This window comes from Hyla sarda, chromosome 1, assembly GCF_029499605.1.
Source record: "Hyla sarda isolate aHylSar1 chromosome 1, aHylSar1.hap1, whole genome shotgun sequence".
NCBI lineage: Eukaryota > Metazoa > Chordata > Amphibia > Anura > Hylidae > Hyla > Hyla sarda.
Genome location: NC_079189.1, coordinates 403,369,217 through 403,387,348, shown reverse-complemented (window position 1 = coordinate 403,387,348; position 18,132 = coordinate 403,369,217). Strand labels below are relative to the sequence as shown.

Genomic DNA, 18,132 nt, shown 5'->3' with positions numbered 1-18,132 from the left:
AGAGACAGGATTAATTTGACACAAAATTTTGAAAGGACCAAGATAGCGTGGTCCCAACTTGTAGCTAGGGACACGGAAGCGGACATATTTAGCGGAGAGCCATACCTTGTCTCCAGGGGAAAAAACGGGGGGAGCTCTTCTTTTCTTATCCGCGAACCTCTTCATGCGTGAAGAAGCCTGTAAGAGAGAATTTTGGGTCTCTCTCCATATAATGGAAAGGTCACGAGAAATTTCATCCACAGCGGGCAGACCAGAGGGCAAGGGGGTAGGGAGGGGGGGAAGAGGGTGACGGCCGTACACCACGAAAAATGGGGATTTGGAGGAAGATTCAGAGACCCTGAAGTTATACGAGAATTCGGCCCATGGAAGGAGATCTGCCCAGTCATCCTGGCGGGAGGAAACAAAATGTCGCAAATAATCACCCAAGATCTGGTTAATTCTTTCTACTTGTCCATTGGACTGGGGATGATATGCAGAGGAAAAATTTAATTTAATCTTGAGTTGTTTACAGAGAGCCCTCCAGAATTTAGACACGAATTGGACACCTCTATCCGAGACAATCTGCGTAGGCAACCCGTGAAGACGAAAAATGTGTACAAAAAATTGTTTAGCCAACTGAGGCGCAGAAGGAAGACCAGGAAGAGGGATGAAATGTGCCATTTTGGAGAATCGATCAACGACCACCCAAATAACAGTGTTGCCACGGGAAGGGGGTAAATCAGTAATAAAATCCATACCAATCAGAGACCAAGGCTGTTCGGGGACAGGCAGAGGATGAAGAAAACCAGCGGGCTTCTGGCGAGGAGTCTTATCCCGGGCACAGATAGTGCAGGCTCGCACAAAGTCCCCAACATCCGTCTCCAGAGTCGGCCACCAATAGAAGCGGGAGATGAGTTGCACAGATTTCTTGATGCCCGCATGACCTGCGAGATGGGAGGAGTGACCCCATTTGAGGATTCCGAGGCGTTGGCGTGGAGAAACAAAGGTCTTCCCTGGAGGAGTCTGCCTGATGGAGGCAGGAGAAGTGGAGATCAGGCAGTCAGGTGGAATGATGTGTTGCGGAGGGAGATCAACTTCTGAGGCATCCGAGGAACGAGAGAGAGCATCGGCCCTAATGTTCTTATCGGCAGGACGAAAGTGAATCTCAAAATTAAATCGGGCAAAGAACAGAGACCACCGGGCCTGGCGAGGATTCAGCCGTTGGGCAGACTGGAGGTAGGAGAGGTTCTTGTGGTCGGTGTAGATAATAACAGGAGAACTTGATCCCTCCAGCAGATGCCTCCATTCCTCAAGTGCTAATTTAATGGCTAGAAGCTCTCGATCCCCGATGGAGTAGTTCCTCTCCGCTGGAGAGAAGGTCCTAGAGAAAAAACCACAAGTGACAGCATGCCCGGAAGAATTTTTTTGTAGAAGAACAGCTCCAGCTCCCACTGAGGAGGCATCAACCTCCAATAGGAAGGGTTTGGAAGGGTCAGGTCTGGAGAGGACGGGAGCCGAAGAAAAGGCAGACTTGAGTCGTTTAAAGGCGTCTTCTGCTTGAGGAGGCCAGGACTTGGGATCAGCACTTTTTTTGGTTAAAGCCACGATAGGAGCCACAATGGTAGAAAAATGTGGAATAAATTGCCTGTAATAATTGGCGAACCCCAAAAAGCGTTGGATAGCACGGAGTCCGGAGGGGCGTGGCCAATCTAAGACGGCAGAGAGTTTGTCTGGATCCATCTGTAGTCCCTGGCCAGAGACCAAATATCCTAGAAAAGGAAGAGATTGGCATTCAAACAGACATTTCTCAATTTTGGCATAGAGTTGGTTGTCACGAAGTCTCTGAAGAACCATACGGACATGCTGGCGGTGTTCTTCTAGATTGGCAGAAAAAATTAGGATATCGTCCAGATATACAACAACACAGGAGTATAACAGATCACGAAAAATTTCATTGACAAAGTCTTGGAAGACAGCAGGGGCGTTGCACAGTCCAAAGGGCATGACCAGATACTCAAAGTGTCCATCTCTGGTGTTAAATGCCGTTTTCCACTCGTCCCCCTCTCTGATGCGGATGAGGTTATAGGCGCCTCTTAAGTCCAATTTAGTGAAGATGTGGGCACCTTGGAGGCGATCAAAGAGTTCAGAGATGAGGGGTAAGGGGTAGCGGTTCTTAACCGTGATTTTATTAAGACCGCGGTAGTCAATGCAAGGACGTAGGGAGCCATCTTTTTTGGACACAAAGAAAAATCCGGCTCCGGCAGGAGAGGAGGATTTACGGATAAAGCCCTTCTTTAGATTCTCCTGGACGTATTCGGACATGGCAAGAGTCTCTGGGGCAGAGAGAGGATAAATTCTGCCCCGGGGTGGAGTAGTGCCCGGGAGGAGGTCGATAGGGCAATCAAAAGGCCTGTGAGGAGGTAGTGTCTCAGCTTGTTTTTTGCAGAAAACATCCGCGAAGTCCATATAGGCCTTAGCGAGACCGGTTACTGGAGGAACCACAGAGTTACGGCAAGGGTTACTGGGAACCGGTTTTAGACAGTTCTTGGAACAAGAGGACCCCCAACTCTTGATCTCCCCAGTGGACCAATCCAGGGTAGGGGAATGAAGTTGAAGCCAGGGAAGTCCAAGGAGAATTTCCGAGGTGCAATTGGGGAGGACCAAAAGTTCAATCCTCTCATGATGAGATCCGATGCTCATAAGAAGGGGCTCCGTGCGGAAACGTATGGTACAGTCCAATCTTTCATTATTTACACAATTGATGTAGAGGGGTCTGGCGAGACTGGTCACCGGGATGTTGAACCTGTTGACGAGAGAGGCCAAAATAAAATTTCCTGCAGATCCAGAGTCCAAGAAGGCCACAGCAGGGAAGGAGAAGGCAGAGGCAGACATCCGCACAGGCACAGTAAGACGTGGAGAAGCAGAGTAGACATCAAGGACTGTCTCACCTTTGTGCGGAGTCAGCGTACGTCTTTCCAGGCGGGGAGGACGGATAGGACAATCCCTCAGGAAGTGTTCGGTACTAGCACAGTACAGGCAGAGGTTCTCCATACGGCGTCGTGTCCTCTCTTGAGGTGTCAGGCGAGACCGGTCGACCTGCATAGCCTCCACGGCGGGAGGCACAGGAACAGATTGCAGGGGACCAGAGGAGAGAGGAGCCGAGGAGACGAAACGCCTCGTGCGAACAGAGTCCATATCTTGGCGGAGTTCCTGGCGCCTTTCAGAAAAACGCATGTCAATGCGAGTGGCTAGGTGAATGAGTTCATGTAGATTAGCAGGGATTTCTCGTGCGGCCAGAACATCTTTAATGTTGCTGGATAGGCCTTTTTTGAAGGTCGCGCAGAGGGCCTCATTATTCCAGGACAATTCTGAAGCAAGTGTACGGAATTGTACGGCATACTCGCCAACGGAAGAATTACCCTGGACCAGGTTCAACAGGGCAGTCTCAGCAGAAGAGGCTCGGGCAGGTTCCTCAAAGACACTTCGGATTTCCGAGAAGAAGGAGTGTACAGAGGCAGTGACGGGGTCATTGCGGTCCCAGAGCGGTGTGGCCCATGACAGGGCTTTTCCGGACAGAAGACTGACTACGAAAGCCACCTTAGACCTTTCAGTGGGAAACAGGTCCGACATCATCTCCAGATGCAGGGAACATTGGGAAAGAAAGCCACGGCAAAACTTAGAGTCCCCATCAAATTTATCCGGCAAGGATAAGCGTATCCCAGGAGCGGCCACTCGCTGCGGAGGAGGTGCAGGAGCTGGCGGAGGAGATGACTGCTGAAGCTGTGATAGTAACTGTTGTAGCATAACGGTCAGTTGAGACAGCTGTTGGCCTTGTTGCGCTATCTGTTGTGACTGCTGGGCGACCACCGTGGTGAGGTCAGCGACAACTGGCAGAGGAACTTCAGCGGGATCCATGGCCGGATCTACTGTCACGATGCCGGCTGGCAGGTAGTGGATCCTCTGTGCCAGAGAGGGATTGGCGTGGACCGTGCTAGTGGACCGGTTCTAAGCCACTACTGGTTTTCACCAGAGCCCGCCGCAAAGCGGGATGGTCTTGCTGCGGCGGTAGTGACCAGGTCGTATCCACTAGCAACGGCTCACCTCTCTGGCTGCTGAAGATAGGCGCGGTACAAGGGAGTAGGCAGAAGCAAGGTCGGACGTAGCAGAAGGTCGGGGCAGGCAGCAAGGATCGTAGTCAGGGGCAACGGCAGAAGGTCTGGAAACACAGGCAAGGAACACACAAGGAACGCTTTCACTGGCACTAAGGCAACAAGATCCGGCAAGGGAGTGCAAGGGAAGTGAGGTAATATAGGGAAGTGCACAGGTGATTACCCTAATTGGAACCACTGCGCCAATCAGCGGCGCAGTGGCCCTTTAAATCGCAGAGACCCGGCGCGCGCGCGCCCTAGGGAGCGGGGCCGCGCGCGCCGGGACAGAACAGACGGGGAGCGAGTCAGGTAGGGGAGCCGGGGTGCGCATCGCGAGCGGGCGCTACCCGCATCGCGAATCGCATCCCGGCTGGCAGCGGGATCGCAGCGCCCCGGGTCAGAGGACGTGACCGGAGCGCTGCAGCGGAGAGAGTGAAGCGAGCGCTCCGGGGAGGAGCGGGGACCCGGAGCGCTCGGCGTAACAATACCAAAGTTCAATGCCAATACTCACCAATATTATACATATACTGATCCGTCTATTCGTGAATAAGCAGTGACAAATGTAAAATTGCTAAAATAATATTGAGTATTCTACAATGATGCACTTGAATTTTAAATATAATAGAAAGCTGCAGTAAACTGTATTATCCTCCCTATATATCAGTACATCTGACCGTCCCCTGCCGGGAAGACCTTTTATCCCCTGGATTCAGCTGATAATTGTAAGGAGTGCCAGTGCTCTGGGGCTAATTATACTTTATTCTGAAGATTGGTTCGATTATGGCAATACCAAATTTACATATTTTTATGGTTTATTACAGTTACACTATAAAAAAAATTGTTAAAAAATGTTGAGTGGTGCCATATTCTTATTGCTGTAATTTTTTTTTCACCAATAGAGCTGTATGAGGGCTTTTTTTGGGGCACATCTGACATTTTGATCAGTTTATTTCATTTTTTACAGAGGCATGATTACCAAAAGCTTTGTGAGTTTTTTTAAAATTTATATTTACATTGTTCACCCTGCACCTTTATTTTTAGACTGACAATGTTGTGTGAGGGCTTGTTTTTCCAGGATTAATTCACATTTATAGTGGGGTACATGTGATATTTTTACAGAGGCAAAAAATGAACCAAAAGCAGTAAATATGTCAACTTTATTTTCCTTATGTGTTCATTGCATGGGTTAAATAATAGTATTTTTTTTAGCAAACAAATTTTATAGAATATTTACATAAGGTATTCTTATATCACACCATGATATGAAACTAATGTGTAAAAGCAAGGGCAGCAATAAGAAAGGCTACAGATGCTATTTATAGAAATATGGAATGACAGATGTGAATACGGTCTTTCGGTAAAGAATTTAATAACAAAACAAGAAGGCAGGAAGAGTGGGCCTATATATGGGTGGCATAAGTGATATAGTGTGACATATGAAGTACAAAGAGATTAATGGTTAATGCAAGTTATAAGAAAATATCAACTATATTTAGAACTATAATCATATAAACAATAAAATCACTACTCTGACAGCCTAGTTTGAGTGCAGAATGTTCACAATTCGTTAGATTGATTCAATAGTAATATTGGTTATAGAAACATAGAATGTGTCGGCAGATAAGAACCATTTGGCCCATCTAGTCTGCCCAATAATCTGAATACTATGAATAGTCCCTGGCCCTATCTTATATGAAGGATAGTCTTATGCTTATCCCATGGATGTTATATGTACTGTTGGGTTTGTTTGACTGAACCTGTAGGGTTCCCAGCGTACCCTTCAGGTACTCCCAAGAATACCACTAAGTGGACATAAAAGGGGTCATAATGTGAGCCTTTCACAGGCTACCATGGCTACCATTAGCACCCCTGCAATCGCTTTCCTGGGAACCAATGGAGAGCAGGAAAGCTTTCTTTCTCTATAACCCTGCTAAATTCTGCAGCATCTAAAGGGTTAAAGGAGTACTCCAGGATAGGAAAACTTATCCCCTATCCTAAGAATGGGGATAAGTTTCAGATTGCTCGGGTCCGACTGCTGGGACCCCCTGTGATCTCCCGTAGGGGGCCTCGGCAGTCCGAAGGAAGAGAGTGTGTTCGACCACCACACCAAGCAGCTGCTGACACACACCCTCAATGCAACTCTATGGGAGAGCCAGAGCTCTGAGTTTGCCAATCTTCGGCTCTGCCATAGAGTTGCATGAAGGGAGCGTGTCGGCTGCCGCTTTGTGCAGTGGACGATACACGCTATTTGACCAGAGAGCCGGGGCCCTTGTACAGGAGATTGTGTGAGGTCCCAGCGATCAGACCCCATGTGATCTTAAACCTATCCCCTATCCTTAGGATAGGGGATAAGTTTTCATATCCCAGAGTACTCCTTTAACTGTCGGGATCGGAACACCAGCTGGTTTCATTCTTGGACATAACTGTACGTCCATAAGTGTGAATGCACTACTAACTTGGATGTACAGTTATGTCCTTTAAACTTCTGTATCGTTGTTGGTGTAAAATTGTCCAAACTATTAAAATATAACATTATTGACCATGTACAGTTAAAATCGTCAACGTAAAATAATAAGTCCCAAATTTTTTTATTTTTGGTCACAACACATCCAAGAAAAAAATGTATAAAAAGTTTAATCAAAAAGTCACAAATGCACAAAAGTGGTACCAATAAAAACTACAGATCATGATGCTAAAAAAATTAACAGTATTGAGCATATTTATTTTGTTAAAAAACTTGTCATTTTTACGATTAAATGAATTAAGTAAAAACAAACCCCTCAAACGTTGCACATCTGCAGCATAATATGCACATGATATTAATATACAAAACTTATGGTCCATCTTTTACCACTGGTTATGTAATGTCTGCATAATCTTCAAATAGGGCACAATAAATGTTTATCATTCAGTTTGCTGATGCGTTTACAGTTTTCTTCATGTTTACATTGATAAAAAGGACTGTTGGCTTCTTAGGTTTCTCCTTGTTGATGCCAACACAATGGATTAAACTCAGAGACACTTGTTTTAATTTTGGACTTCCAAATATGAGAACAATTGACTGGGCTGGTGAATAGCCATAGATTATCATCAAGCAGGTACAAAATCCTGGGCTACTTCGAGGAAAAGTTTCCATAAAAAGAAGAACTTCTGATATATAAAAACATATGTAAAGGAAAAGAAGACAACTTATTGTTCTTGCTGCCCGTACTCGACCCTCTGCATGAGCACTGAGCTCTCCCTTGGTATTCCTATCTGAATTGTGAGTATGTACCAAAAGTGACTTGATGATCAGACCATTGGCAATACCCACCAATACTAATGGAAGAGAACAAAGTATGAGGGTACTGGGAACTGGATATGCAACATTCAAGTCAGCAACAGAAATGTGTACACTTTCATTTATTGTCATGTTTTGATTTGAAGGATTTCCTTGGAAATTCCAGGATGCGGGAAGGCCTGTAGCAAACGATATGAAAACTGAAGCCATTATTAAGCGTGGAACTAGCTGAGCAGCTGCAAGTTTTAGTCGTATTAAAAATGGATGGGTGGCTATAACAATCTGCAAATAATAATTGACTGAAAGGCAAACTGTGAACCAGAAGCTGCAGTAGATCGGAAGCATGAGTAGGGCAGTAGATAAAATGTAGACTTCATCTGTAAAGTAGACATCAGCACATAGAAAGCTCATATAATCAGTCACTATCATGATGAGCTGAAAGAAAATGTTGGATACGCATAGCGTCACCACAATGAGATCAGATGGACTGAGGCTCTTAGACTTGGCTTTGTCTATAAGATTGACAGCAATGATGAAGGAATTGGTGACCACCGCCATCACAGTGCTGGCCCCCAAAACAATCATAGAAACTAGAATAAATACAGGAAGCATCAGAAAAGATTTTCAAAGGCCGAACAAGGTAGATTGCCCAGAGTTTACTACGAAGAAATGTCTGGTGTGCATCTATAATTTCTATACCAGCAGGTTAAAATAAATGTATTTTCCATCTAAACCTGTTGAGGCAAGAAGAGGAAAAAAAAAATATATATTATTGAACTATTGCCTTTCATTTTTATTTTGAGCTGGCTTTCATTTAGTTTTTAAAGGAAAGATATAAAATGACATGTAGTGTTTTTTTTTTACATGCATATAAGGAAAGAAATAAATGTCTTACTGATCAAACATGATTAGAATATAACTAAAAAGTCATAAGGAACAACCTTTGAGATTTATGGAGGGAAGCTCAAAATAAGTCTTTAACCCCTTAACGACAATGGACGTAAATGTACGTCATGATGATGTGGTACTTAACGCACCATGATGTACATTTACGTGCCGCCATGATCGGGAGCACCGGAGTGGTGCAGCCAGGGACCAGATGCTGTGATCAATACACATTTTAATCGTATTGACCCACAGAATAAAGAAAACATGTCATTTTTACCAGAAAGTGTACAGCGTGAAAACGAAACCTTCCAAAATTTGCTAAATTGTGGTTTTCTTTTCAATTTTCCCACGTAAATATTTGTTTGGTTGCACCGTACATTTTATGGTAAAAAAAGTGATTTAATTACAAAGTACTATTGGTGATGCAAAAAACAAGCCCTCATATGGGTTTGTGGATGGAAATATAAGAGAGTTAAGATTTTTAGAAGGCGAGGAGGAAAAAACTGAAATGCAAAAATAAAATTGGTCTGGTCCTTAAGGCCAAAATGGGCCTGGTCCTTAAGGGGTTAACCTTTAACGATGCAGGACATAAATGTACATCCTGGTGAGGTGGTACTTAACGCACCAGGACATACATTTACGTCCTATACATTACCGCGAGTATCGGAGCGATGCTCGGGTCATGCACGGCAGATCCCGGCTGCTTATAGCAGCCAGGGACCCGCCGGTAATGGCCAACATTCGCAATGGTGCGGATGTCCGCCATTAAGCCCTCAGATGCCGTGATCAATACAGATCACGGCATCTGCGGCAGTGCGGTCACTAAAATGGATGATCGGATTGCCTGCAGCGCTGCCGCGGGGATCCGATCATCAATAATGGTGGACGGAGGTCCCCTCACCTGCCTCCGTCCATCTCCAGGGGCCTTCTGCTCTGGTCTGAGATCGAGCAGACCAGAGCAGTAGATAACCAATAACACTGATCAGTGCTATGCCCTATGCATAGCTCTGAACAGTATTAGCAATCAAATGATTGCTATAAATAGTCTGCTATGGGGTCTATTAAAGTGTAAAAATTAAAGTAAAAAAGGCAAAAGATATTGAAAAATCCCCCTCCCCAATAAAGTAAATAAAGTGGGAAAAATGTTTCCCATTTTACACCCAAAAAGTGTAAAAAAAAAATTGGACACTTTTTGGGATTAAAATGGGGAAATTATTATTTTTTTTAATAAACATATTTAGTAAAGCCGCGTGTGTAAATATCCGATTTATTAAAATATAATAATATAATGTTAATGATCCCGTACGGTGAACAGCGTGAACTTAAAAAAAAATTCTAAGTTGCAGCTTTTTTTTATAACATAATAAAAATAAAAGAGCTATAGGTCAGCAAAATAGAGGGATTTTAAATGTACTTATTTGGTTAAAAGGTTGCAATTTTTCTTAAGTGGTACAATAATAGAAAAGTATGTAATCATGGATATCATTTTAATCGTATTGACCCACATAATAAAGAAAACATGTCTATTTTACCATAAAATGTACAGTGTGAAAACTAAACCTTCCAAAATTTGCAGAATTGCGGTTTTCTTATTAATTTCCCCACACAAATAGTATTTTTTTTACCATAAAATGTATGTTGCGACATACATTTTATGGTAAAATGTGTGATGTCATTACAAAGGACAACTGGTTACGCAAAAAACAAGCCCTCATACTAGTCTGTGGATGAAAATATAAAGTTAGGATTTTTGGAAGGCGAGAAGGAAAAAACGAAAACGTAAAAATAAAATAAAAGCCCAAATGGTCTGAGTCCTTAAGGGGTTAAACTCGTAGCATAATATTCCCCAACAAGGTTTCTGTGGAATTCTAGGGTTCCCTGGCAGAAAGCTTCACTTTATGTCCACAGAATAGCTGGTTGATCTATAAAAAATGAAGATTGCAAGCAAAAAAAATACTACATGCTCCATCTCATAAGTCTCTCCTGAAAAACTCTGCGCTGAGCTCTTCTTCTCTTTTTGTAACCCATATTAGGAATCATTGTATATTATCAATGTCTTCTGTAGGAGAGGTCTCTAAACGGAACACAACAGCTATTCCTGATGTGGTCTCCCTAGAGCGCTGTACAGTGGGATTACCATCTTTCTCTTTCTTAAGGTTATCTTCAAGTGGAATCAGAATCTTCCTTTCTTCAAGTCATTCAAACATGTTTAGCTTGGGCTGAACAAAACATTCACCAAATTTGAGCCATTGAATGGTTCTTCCATCCTTCCTGTCTGTTTTTATGGTGCTAGAATAAATGCAATGCTCACAGTTTTCTTTTTTTTTAAAGGGTACCTCTCATCAAAAAAACTTTTGATATATTATAGATTAATGTATGCAGAATAACTTTACAATTGCATGTTATTAAAAAATATGCTTCTTTCTATTTAATTTTCCACTTTGAAGAAATGACCACTAGGGGTCTCCCTACCAGTCCTGGCAGCAAGCATTTCAGACTCATGCTGGAGTCCTAAACACTATGAGCTGCCAGTCTGCTTTGTTCACAAAGGAGAACACTCAGAGCTGCCAGCCTGCTTTGTTCACAGCCTGTTTGGCTGTGAACAAAGCAGGCTGGCAGCTCTGAGTGTTTAGGACTCATGAGTCAGAAATGAGTCAGAAATGCTTGCTGACAGGACTGATCGGGAAAAATACAATAGAAAGAAGCATATTTTTCATTAACATGCTATTGGAAAGTTATTCAACATTCATTAATCTAAAATATATCAAAAGTTTATTTGATGAGAGGTACCCTTTAAGTATAAAATATACCCTGCATGCGCATTCCATATAAATGCTACGGTGAAAAGATAGACTTATAAGGGTTTGTCCTGGATTTGAAAATTGCTTATTTTCAGAAATAGCACCACTTATTTACTTATTGGAGTAAACTGCAATATTAGACATACTCTATTTGCAAGAGTTGAAATGTGTCTCAAAAAAACAATAACATACCTTATATAGCAATACTGTACAACCCTTTTAAGCCTGCACACACCTGGCAAATCTGTAACACTGCCTACAGTTGTATGTGACAAGATTACAATCCCTTGTGTTTTCATATGGAAGTGTTGTATGGGTCCATAGCAGGAGATGAGTGTTCCACAAACTTCCTGGTTTTCTGGCCAGCTCCTGCCTGTTTGCAGCGGCTGGTTCCAAAAAGCCAAAAAAAAAAAAAAAGCCAAAGCAGGAAAGTTCTGCGATTCGCGTAACTATCAATAACTTTAATGGGAGTTGTCGAAAAAAATAGCATTCATGGTAAACATGCAATGTATACAGGGTGGGCCATTTATATGGATACACCTTAATAAAATGGGAATGGTTGGTGATATTAACTTCCTGTTTGTGGCACATTAGTATATGTGAGGGGGGAAACTTTTCAAGATGTGTGGTGACCATGGTGGCCATTTTGAAGTCGGCCATTTTGAATCCAAATTTTGTTTTTTCAATACGAAGAGGGTCATGTGACCAGGGGCGTACCTAGAGCATTTGGCACCCGGGGCAGACCCTTTGTTTGGCAACCCCCCCCCCCCCCCCCACACACACACCCGCACCTCCCCCTTAATTACACCCCATTCCCCCCCTTTATTTACCCCCCTCCTCCCCCCCCTTTAATTACACCCCCTCCCAGGAGCGGATTGACAACACTCGGGGCCCACGGGCCAAAAAAAAAGCAAGGGCCCCTACCAGGCTCTGCAGCTCGTCAATCTTCTGCCACGCCCCTATTCCACCTAAATCCCACACACAATAAACTAAAATTTATATATATAAGAAACACTTTAACGTAGGTAAATTTCCATGACCAATAATACTGGTATACAAGGAGTAAATATATACCACCACACAATAACTGGATAATACTGCCATACTGTACTGAATAAAACCATGATACAGAGACCAGCATAGGTGTGCGCACGGGGTGTGCCGGGTGGGGGGGGGGGGGGTTGCAGCCGCCACTAAGTAGCCCACAGTGGGCCCCTGTCACATTCTGGAGATCCCCGTGTCCCGAAAGATCTTTCCTCCTTACCTTTCTGCGGCGGCCCCCACATTAACTTTAAAAACGCAGGGGCCGCTGGCAGGTAGCGCACGCAGGGACATCACTGAAGTCCCGTGCGTGCGCCCATAGCAACAGCAGAGTGGAGCAGAGCAGCGAGGAGGAGGACGCACGCGCATGGTAAGTTACCTGTATGTACCTCATCTTCAGTGTTCTGACCACCACTCCTCTGGTCCCGGGACCTACTGCTATGGCCTGTAGGCAATAGCAGTAGATTGTGACTGGAGGAGCAGTGGTCGGAACACTGAAGTGGGGCAGTACACAGACATACAGCCTCCAGCCATACACTGTATATGGCTGGAGGCTGTATGTCTGTGGGGGGTACATACTGCACCTAATGTGGGGGAACTATACTGCACCTAATGCGGGGAACTATACTGCACCTAATGTGGAGAGCTATACTGCACCTAATGTGGGGGAACTATACTGCATGTAATGTGGAGAACTAAACTGCACCTAATGTGGGGGAACTGTACTCCACCTAATGTGGGGAAAGTGTACTGCACCTAATGTGGAGAGCTATACTGCACCTAATGTGGGGGAACTATACTGCACCTAATGTGGAGAACTATACTGCACCTAATGTGGGGAACTATACTGCACCTAATGTGGGGGAACTATACTGCACCTAATGTGGAGAACTATACTGCACCTAATGTGGGGGAACTATACTGCACCTAATGTGGGGGAACTATACTGCACCTAATGTGGGGGAACTATACGGCACCCAATGTGGAGAACTATACTGCACCTAATGTGGGGATATGTACTGCACCTAATGTGGGGGAACTATACTGCAACAAAGGAGAACAAGTAGAAATCTTCAGCTCACCTCCCACTGGTCTTGCATGGATCCTCAGCCTGGCCTGGCTTAATACACATAGCAAAGAAAGAGGAAAGTCGATCCAGCAATTCCGCTAAAACATCGATTTATTGGTTATTCAGCAGCATAAAATATCCCACATGGATAGCATTCACCACACACCACCTGGCCAGTGATTCACAGCAAAATGGATTGTGCTCATGTATCAGTGGATGAAGCATGTTGGAAAAAAATATATATATTTTTTTTCCAACATGCTTCATCCACTGATACATGAGCACAATATCTATATCTACTCCAATATCACATGCATGTATTGCAACTTTGTTTTATACTTGTGGTTCATGCTTTTTTTTTCTTTGTTTTAACTTTTAGACCTGTCTCCGTGAAGAAATACTTTTATTCATTTGTTGATACGTCTTACTTTAAATGGGATCCTCCTACCCTTTTACTTTGTATAAAGGGAGGAGGTTGAGCACAGGTGTTATGGTGATCAAGAGCGCGCATGTGCTCGAAACGCGTCCATTTTGCTGTGAATCACTGGCCAGGTGGTGTGTGGTGAATGCTATCCATGTGGAATATTTTATGCTGCTGAATAACCAATAAATCGATGTTTTAGCGGAATTGCTGGATCGACTTTCCTCTTTCGGAACTATACTGCACCTAATGTGGGGGAACTATACTGCACCTAATTTGGGGGAACTATACTGCACCTAATGTGGGGGAACTATACTGCACCTAATGTGGGGAACTATACTGCACTTAATGTGGGGGAACTGTACTGCACCTAATGTGGGGGAACTATACTGCACCTAATGTGGAGAACTATACTGCACCTAATGTGGGGGAACTATACTGCACCTAATGTGGGGGAACTGTACTGCACCTAATGTGGGGGAACCATACTGCACCTAATGTGGAGAACTGTACTGCACCTAATGTGGGGGAAGTGTACTGCACCTAATGTGGAGGAACTGTACTGCACCTAATGTGGGGGGACTATACTGCACCTAATGTGAAGAACAATACTGCATCTAATGTGGGGAACTATACTGCACCTAATGTGGGGGAACTGTACTGCACCTAATGTGGGGGAACTATACTGCACCTAATTTGGGGGAACTATACTGCACCTAATTTGGGGGAACTATACTGCACCTAATGTGGGGGAACTATACTGCACCTAATGTGGGGGAACTATATGGCACCTAATGTGGGGAACTATACTGCACTTAATGTGGGGGAACTGTACTGCACCTAATGTGGGGGAACTATACTGCACCTAATGTGGAGAACTATACTGCACCTAATGTGGGGAACTATACTGCACCTAATGTGGGGGAACTGTACTGCACCTAATGTGGGGGAACCATACTGCACCTAATGTGGAGAACTGTACTGCACCTAATGTGGGGGAAGTGTACTGCACCTTATGTGGGGGAACTGTACTGCACCTAATGTGGGGGAACTATACTGCACCTAATGTGAAGAACAATACTGCATCTAATGTGGGGAACTATACTGCACCTAATGTGGGGGAACTGTACTGCACCTAATGTGGGGGAACTATACTGCAGCTAATGTGGAGAACTATACTGCACCTAATGTGGATAACTATACTGCACCTAATGTGTGGGAGCTATACTGCACCTAATGTGGCGGAACTATACTGCACATAATGTGGAGAGCTATACTGCACCAAATGTGAAGAACTACACTGTACCTAATGTGGGGGAACTATACTGCACCTAATGTGGGGGAAATGTACTGCCAACCTAATGTGGGGGAACTGTACTGCCAACCTAATATGGGGGAACTATACTGCACCTAATGTGAGGGAACTATACTGCACCTAATGTGGAGAGCTATACTGCACCTAATGTGGAGAACTATACTGCACCTAATGTGGGGGAACTATACTGCACCTAATTTGGGGGAACTATACTGCCAACCTAATGAGGGGGAAATGGACTGCCAACCTAATGTGGGGAAACTGTACTGCCAACCTAATGTGGAGGAACTATACTGCCATCCTAATGTGGGGGGAACTATACTGCCATCCTAATGTGGGAGGACCATACTGCCAACCTAATGTGCGGGGACTTATACTGCACCTATATGAGTGCATGTCTGTGTGCATGCAAGCAAGAGTGTATTTGTGTGTATGTGTGCATATATATATATATATATATATATACGCACATGAGCGGCGTGAGTTTGTGCTTTAGGGTGCACACCCTAATGCAATAGGCTGTGCACGCCTATGCAGACCAGTATACTATAAAGGATCTGTACACAATATAAGTGATTACATAAAAGACCATATGGCGGTAGATATCAGCTGTACACAGGATGCATATACCATATAAGGGATTACAGTTACGTTTTGGGACTCACAATTACGTATTTTCTGATCAGCGGCGTCCTCTTTCCTTTTCTTCTCCGTCCAGATAAGACCGCCATGTGGATCTCTTAACATCTGCAGGAACAACATGTCAGACTCTGCATTTTTCCAGTGCCCTCCTCAACACAATCTTCCCATCTATAGGCCCACAAACTGTAATAATGCACTCCTTGGTGTCCTGCACAGTAAACGGGCAGGTAGGTAGGTAGCCAGGTAAATAGGTAACTAGGTAGGTAGATCAGGAAGCCAGATATGTAGGTAGGTGACAAGTTAGGTAGGTAGGGGGCTAGCTAGGTAGTTAGGCAGCCATGTATGAAGGCCAGGTATGTACATAGTTAGGTAGCTGGGTATGAAGGTAAGTAGTTAGGCATCCAGGTATAAGGTTAGGTAGCCCCCCTTCTCTGTATGTATAGGCAGCAGAGTTAACCCCCTTCCCAACAGGTATAGGAACAGAGCTAACCCTCCTTTCTCCTTAGGTATAGGCAGCAGGTCCCCCCACCCCCTAGGTATAGGCAGAGTTAAAACCCCCCTCCCCCCGTTTCCCAAAGGTATAGGCAGAGTTAAACCCCTTTTTTCCCATTGGTATAGGCAGATTCCCCCCCCCCCTCTTCCCCATTGGTATAGGCAGAGTTACCTTCCCCTCCCCTCTTTCCCATAGGTATAAGCAGGTACACCCCCTCTTTCCCATAGGTATAAGCAGAGCTACACCCCCCTCTTTCCCATAGGTATATGCAGTTACACCCCCCTTTCCCATAGGTATATGCAGTTACACCCGCCCCCTTTCCCATAGGTATATGCAGTTACACCCCCCTTTCCCATAGGTATATGCAGTTACACCCCCCTTTCCCATAGGTGTATATGCAGTTACACCCCACCTCTTTCCCACATGTATATGCAGCTACATCCCCCCCCTCTTCCCCATAGGTATATGTAGAGTAACCCCTCCCTTCCCCATAGGTATATGTAGAGTAACCCCTCCCCTTCCCCATAGGTATATGTAGAGTAACCCCTCCCCTTCCCCATAGGTATATTTAGAGTAACCCCCCCTCCCCTTCCCCATAGGTATATGTAGAGTAACCCCCCTCCCCCATAGGTATATGTAGAGTTGAGATAAAAAAAAAAAAAGGATGCTCACCTGATATCCCACGCAGCGATCTCCTCAGCTTCAGGGCCCGCGTCTTCTCCCCTCCACAGTACATGCGCCGATGAGTGACGTCACCGGTGCTTGTACTGCGTGCTGCGTGGGGGCGGAGGTCCCATCTCCTCTCCTCTGTGTAGCTGCAGATGCGGCTCACACAGAGGGGACGCCTTCTCCTGTATGTGCGTGTATCGCGCATACAGGAGAAGGCACCGCTGTCTGCTGGGGATCTGGGACGAGTGTCCCGATGCATTGCCGTAGAATGAGATTTGCCATAGAATGAGATGGTCCGCCTCCATCACATCCTATTGGCTCACTCTTGTCACGTGACATATTTAAACATCACGCATCGATGCGCACAGCAGTCTCAGTTTGGCTATCACAGGGAGAGGATCTCCTCTCCCTGTGATAAGAAGTTCACACATTTACGCAGCTCATACGGCTGGCTCATATACATTTACTGTTGATCCACAGCGCTATCGGGATCCCGATGCCCGATGGCGCTGTCATCAGTGTGCGTCCCCGCGAGCGCCCCACGCCCGCAGCTCTACTCCCCGTCCCCCGCAGCTCTACTCCCCGTCCCATTAACGCTCAGGGAGCGGGGAACAGAAAGTAGAGCATCGGGCGTAGGTAAAGTAGTACTGCGCATGCGCAGCACTACGCGAATAACTTAACCTGCGCCCGATGCTCTGCTTTCTGTTCCCCGCTCCCTGAGCATTAACGGGACGGGGAGTAGAGCTGCGGGGGACGGGGAGTAGAGCTGCGGGTGTGGGGCGCTCGCGGGGACGCACACTGATGACAGCACCATCGGGCATAGGGATCCCGATAGCGCTGTGGATCGCTCCCTGAGCATTAACGGGGGACGGGGAGTAGAGCTAGGGGGCACGGGGAGTACAGCTGCGGGGGGCGGGGGACGGGGAGCAGAGCTGCGGGTGTGGGGCGCTCGCGGGGACGCACACTGATGACAGCGCCATCGGGTATAGGGATCCCGATAGCGCTGTGGATCGCTCCCTGAGCGTTAACGGGGGACGGGGAGTAGAGCTGCGGGGGACGGGGAGTAGAGCTGCGGGGGACGGGGGGTAGAGCTGCGGGCGTGGGGCGCTCGCGGGGACGCACACTGATGACAGCGCCATCGGGCATCGGGATCCCGATAGCGCTGTGGATCAACAGTACATGTAATCATAGAGTAAATGTATATGAGCTGCGTAAATGTGTGAGCTTCTGTCGGGCCACACAGGCCATGAGAGCTCCGTGCAGCATTAGCTATCACAGGGAGAGGAGATCCTCTCCCTGTGATAGCCAAACTGAGACTGCTGTGCGCATCGATGCGTGACGTTTAAATATGTCACGTGACAAGAGTGAGCCAATAGGATGTGATGG

The 18,132-nt window shown here is 45.6% G+C and overlaps 1 protein-coding gene across 1 annotated transcript; it reads right to left on the bottom strand.

The window, feature by feature from the left end:
* Positions 1-7,035: 7,035 nt before the first annotated feature.
* On the bottom strand, positions 7,036-8,019 carry LOC130308498 (taste receptor type 2 member 8-like). Its single transcript, XM_056552250.1, has one exon. The coding sequence runs from the start codon at positions 8,017-8,019 to the stop codon at positions 7,036-7,038; it is 984 nt and encodes a 327-aa protein (XP_056408225.1).
* Positions 8,020-18,132: the final 10,113 nt, after the last annotated feature.

Excerpts from the sequence above, each read along its gene's own strand:
- LOC130308498 (XM_056552250.1), bottom strand. The coding sequence starts at position 8,019 with ATGCTTCCTGTATTTATTCTAGTTTCTATGATTGTTTTGGGGGCCAGC.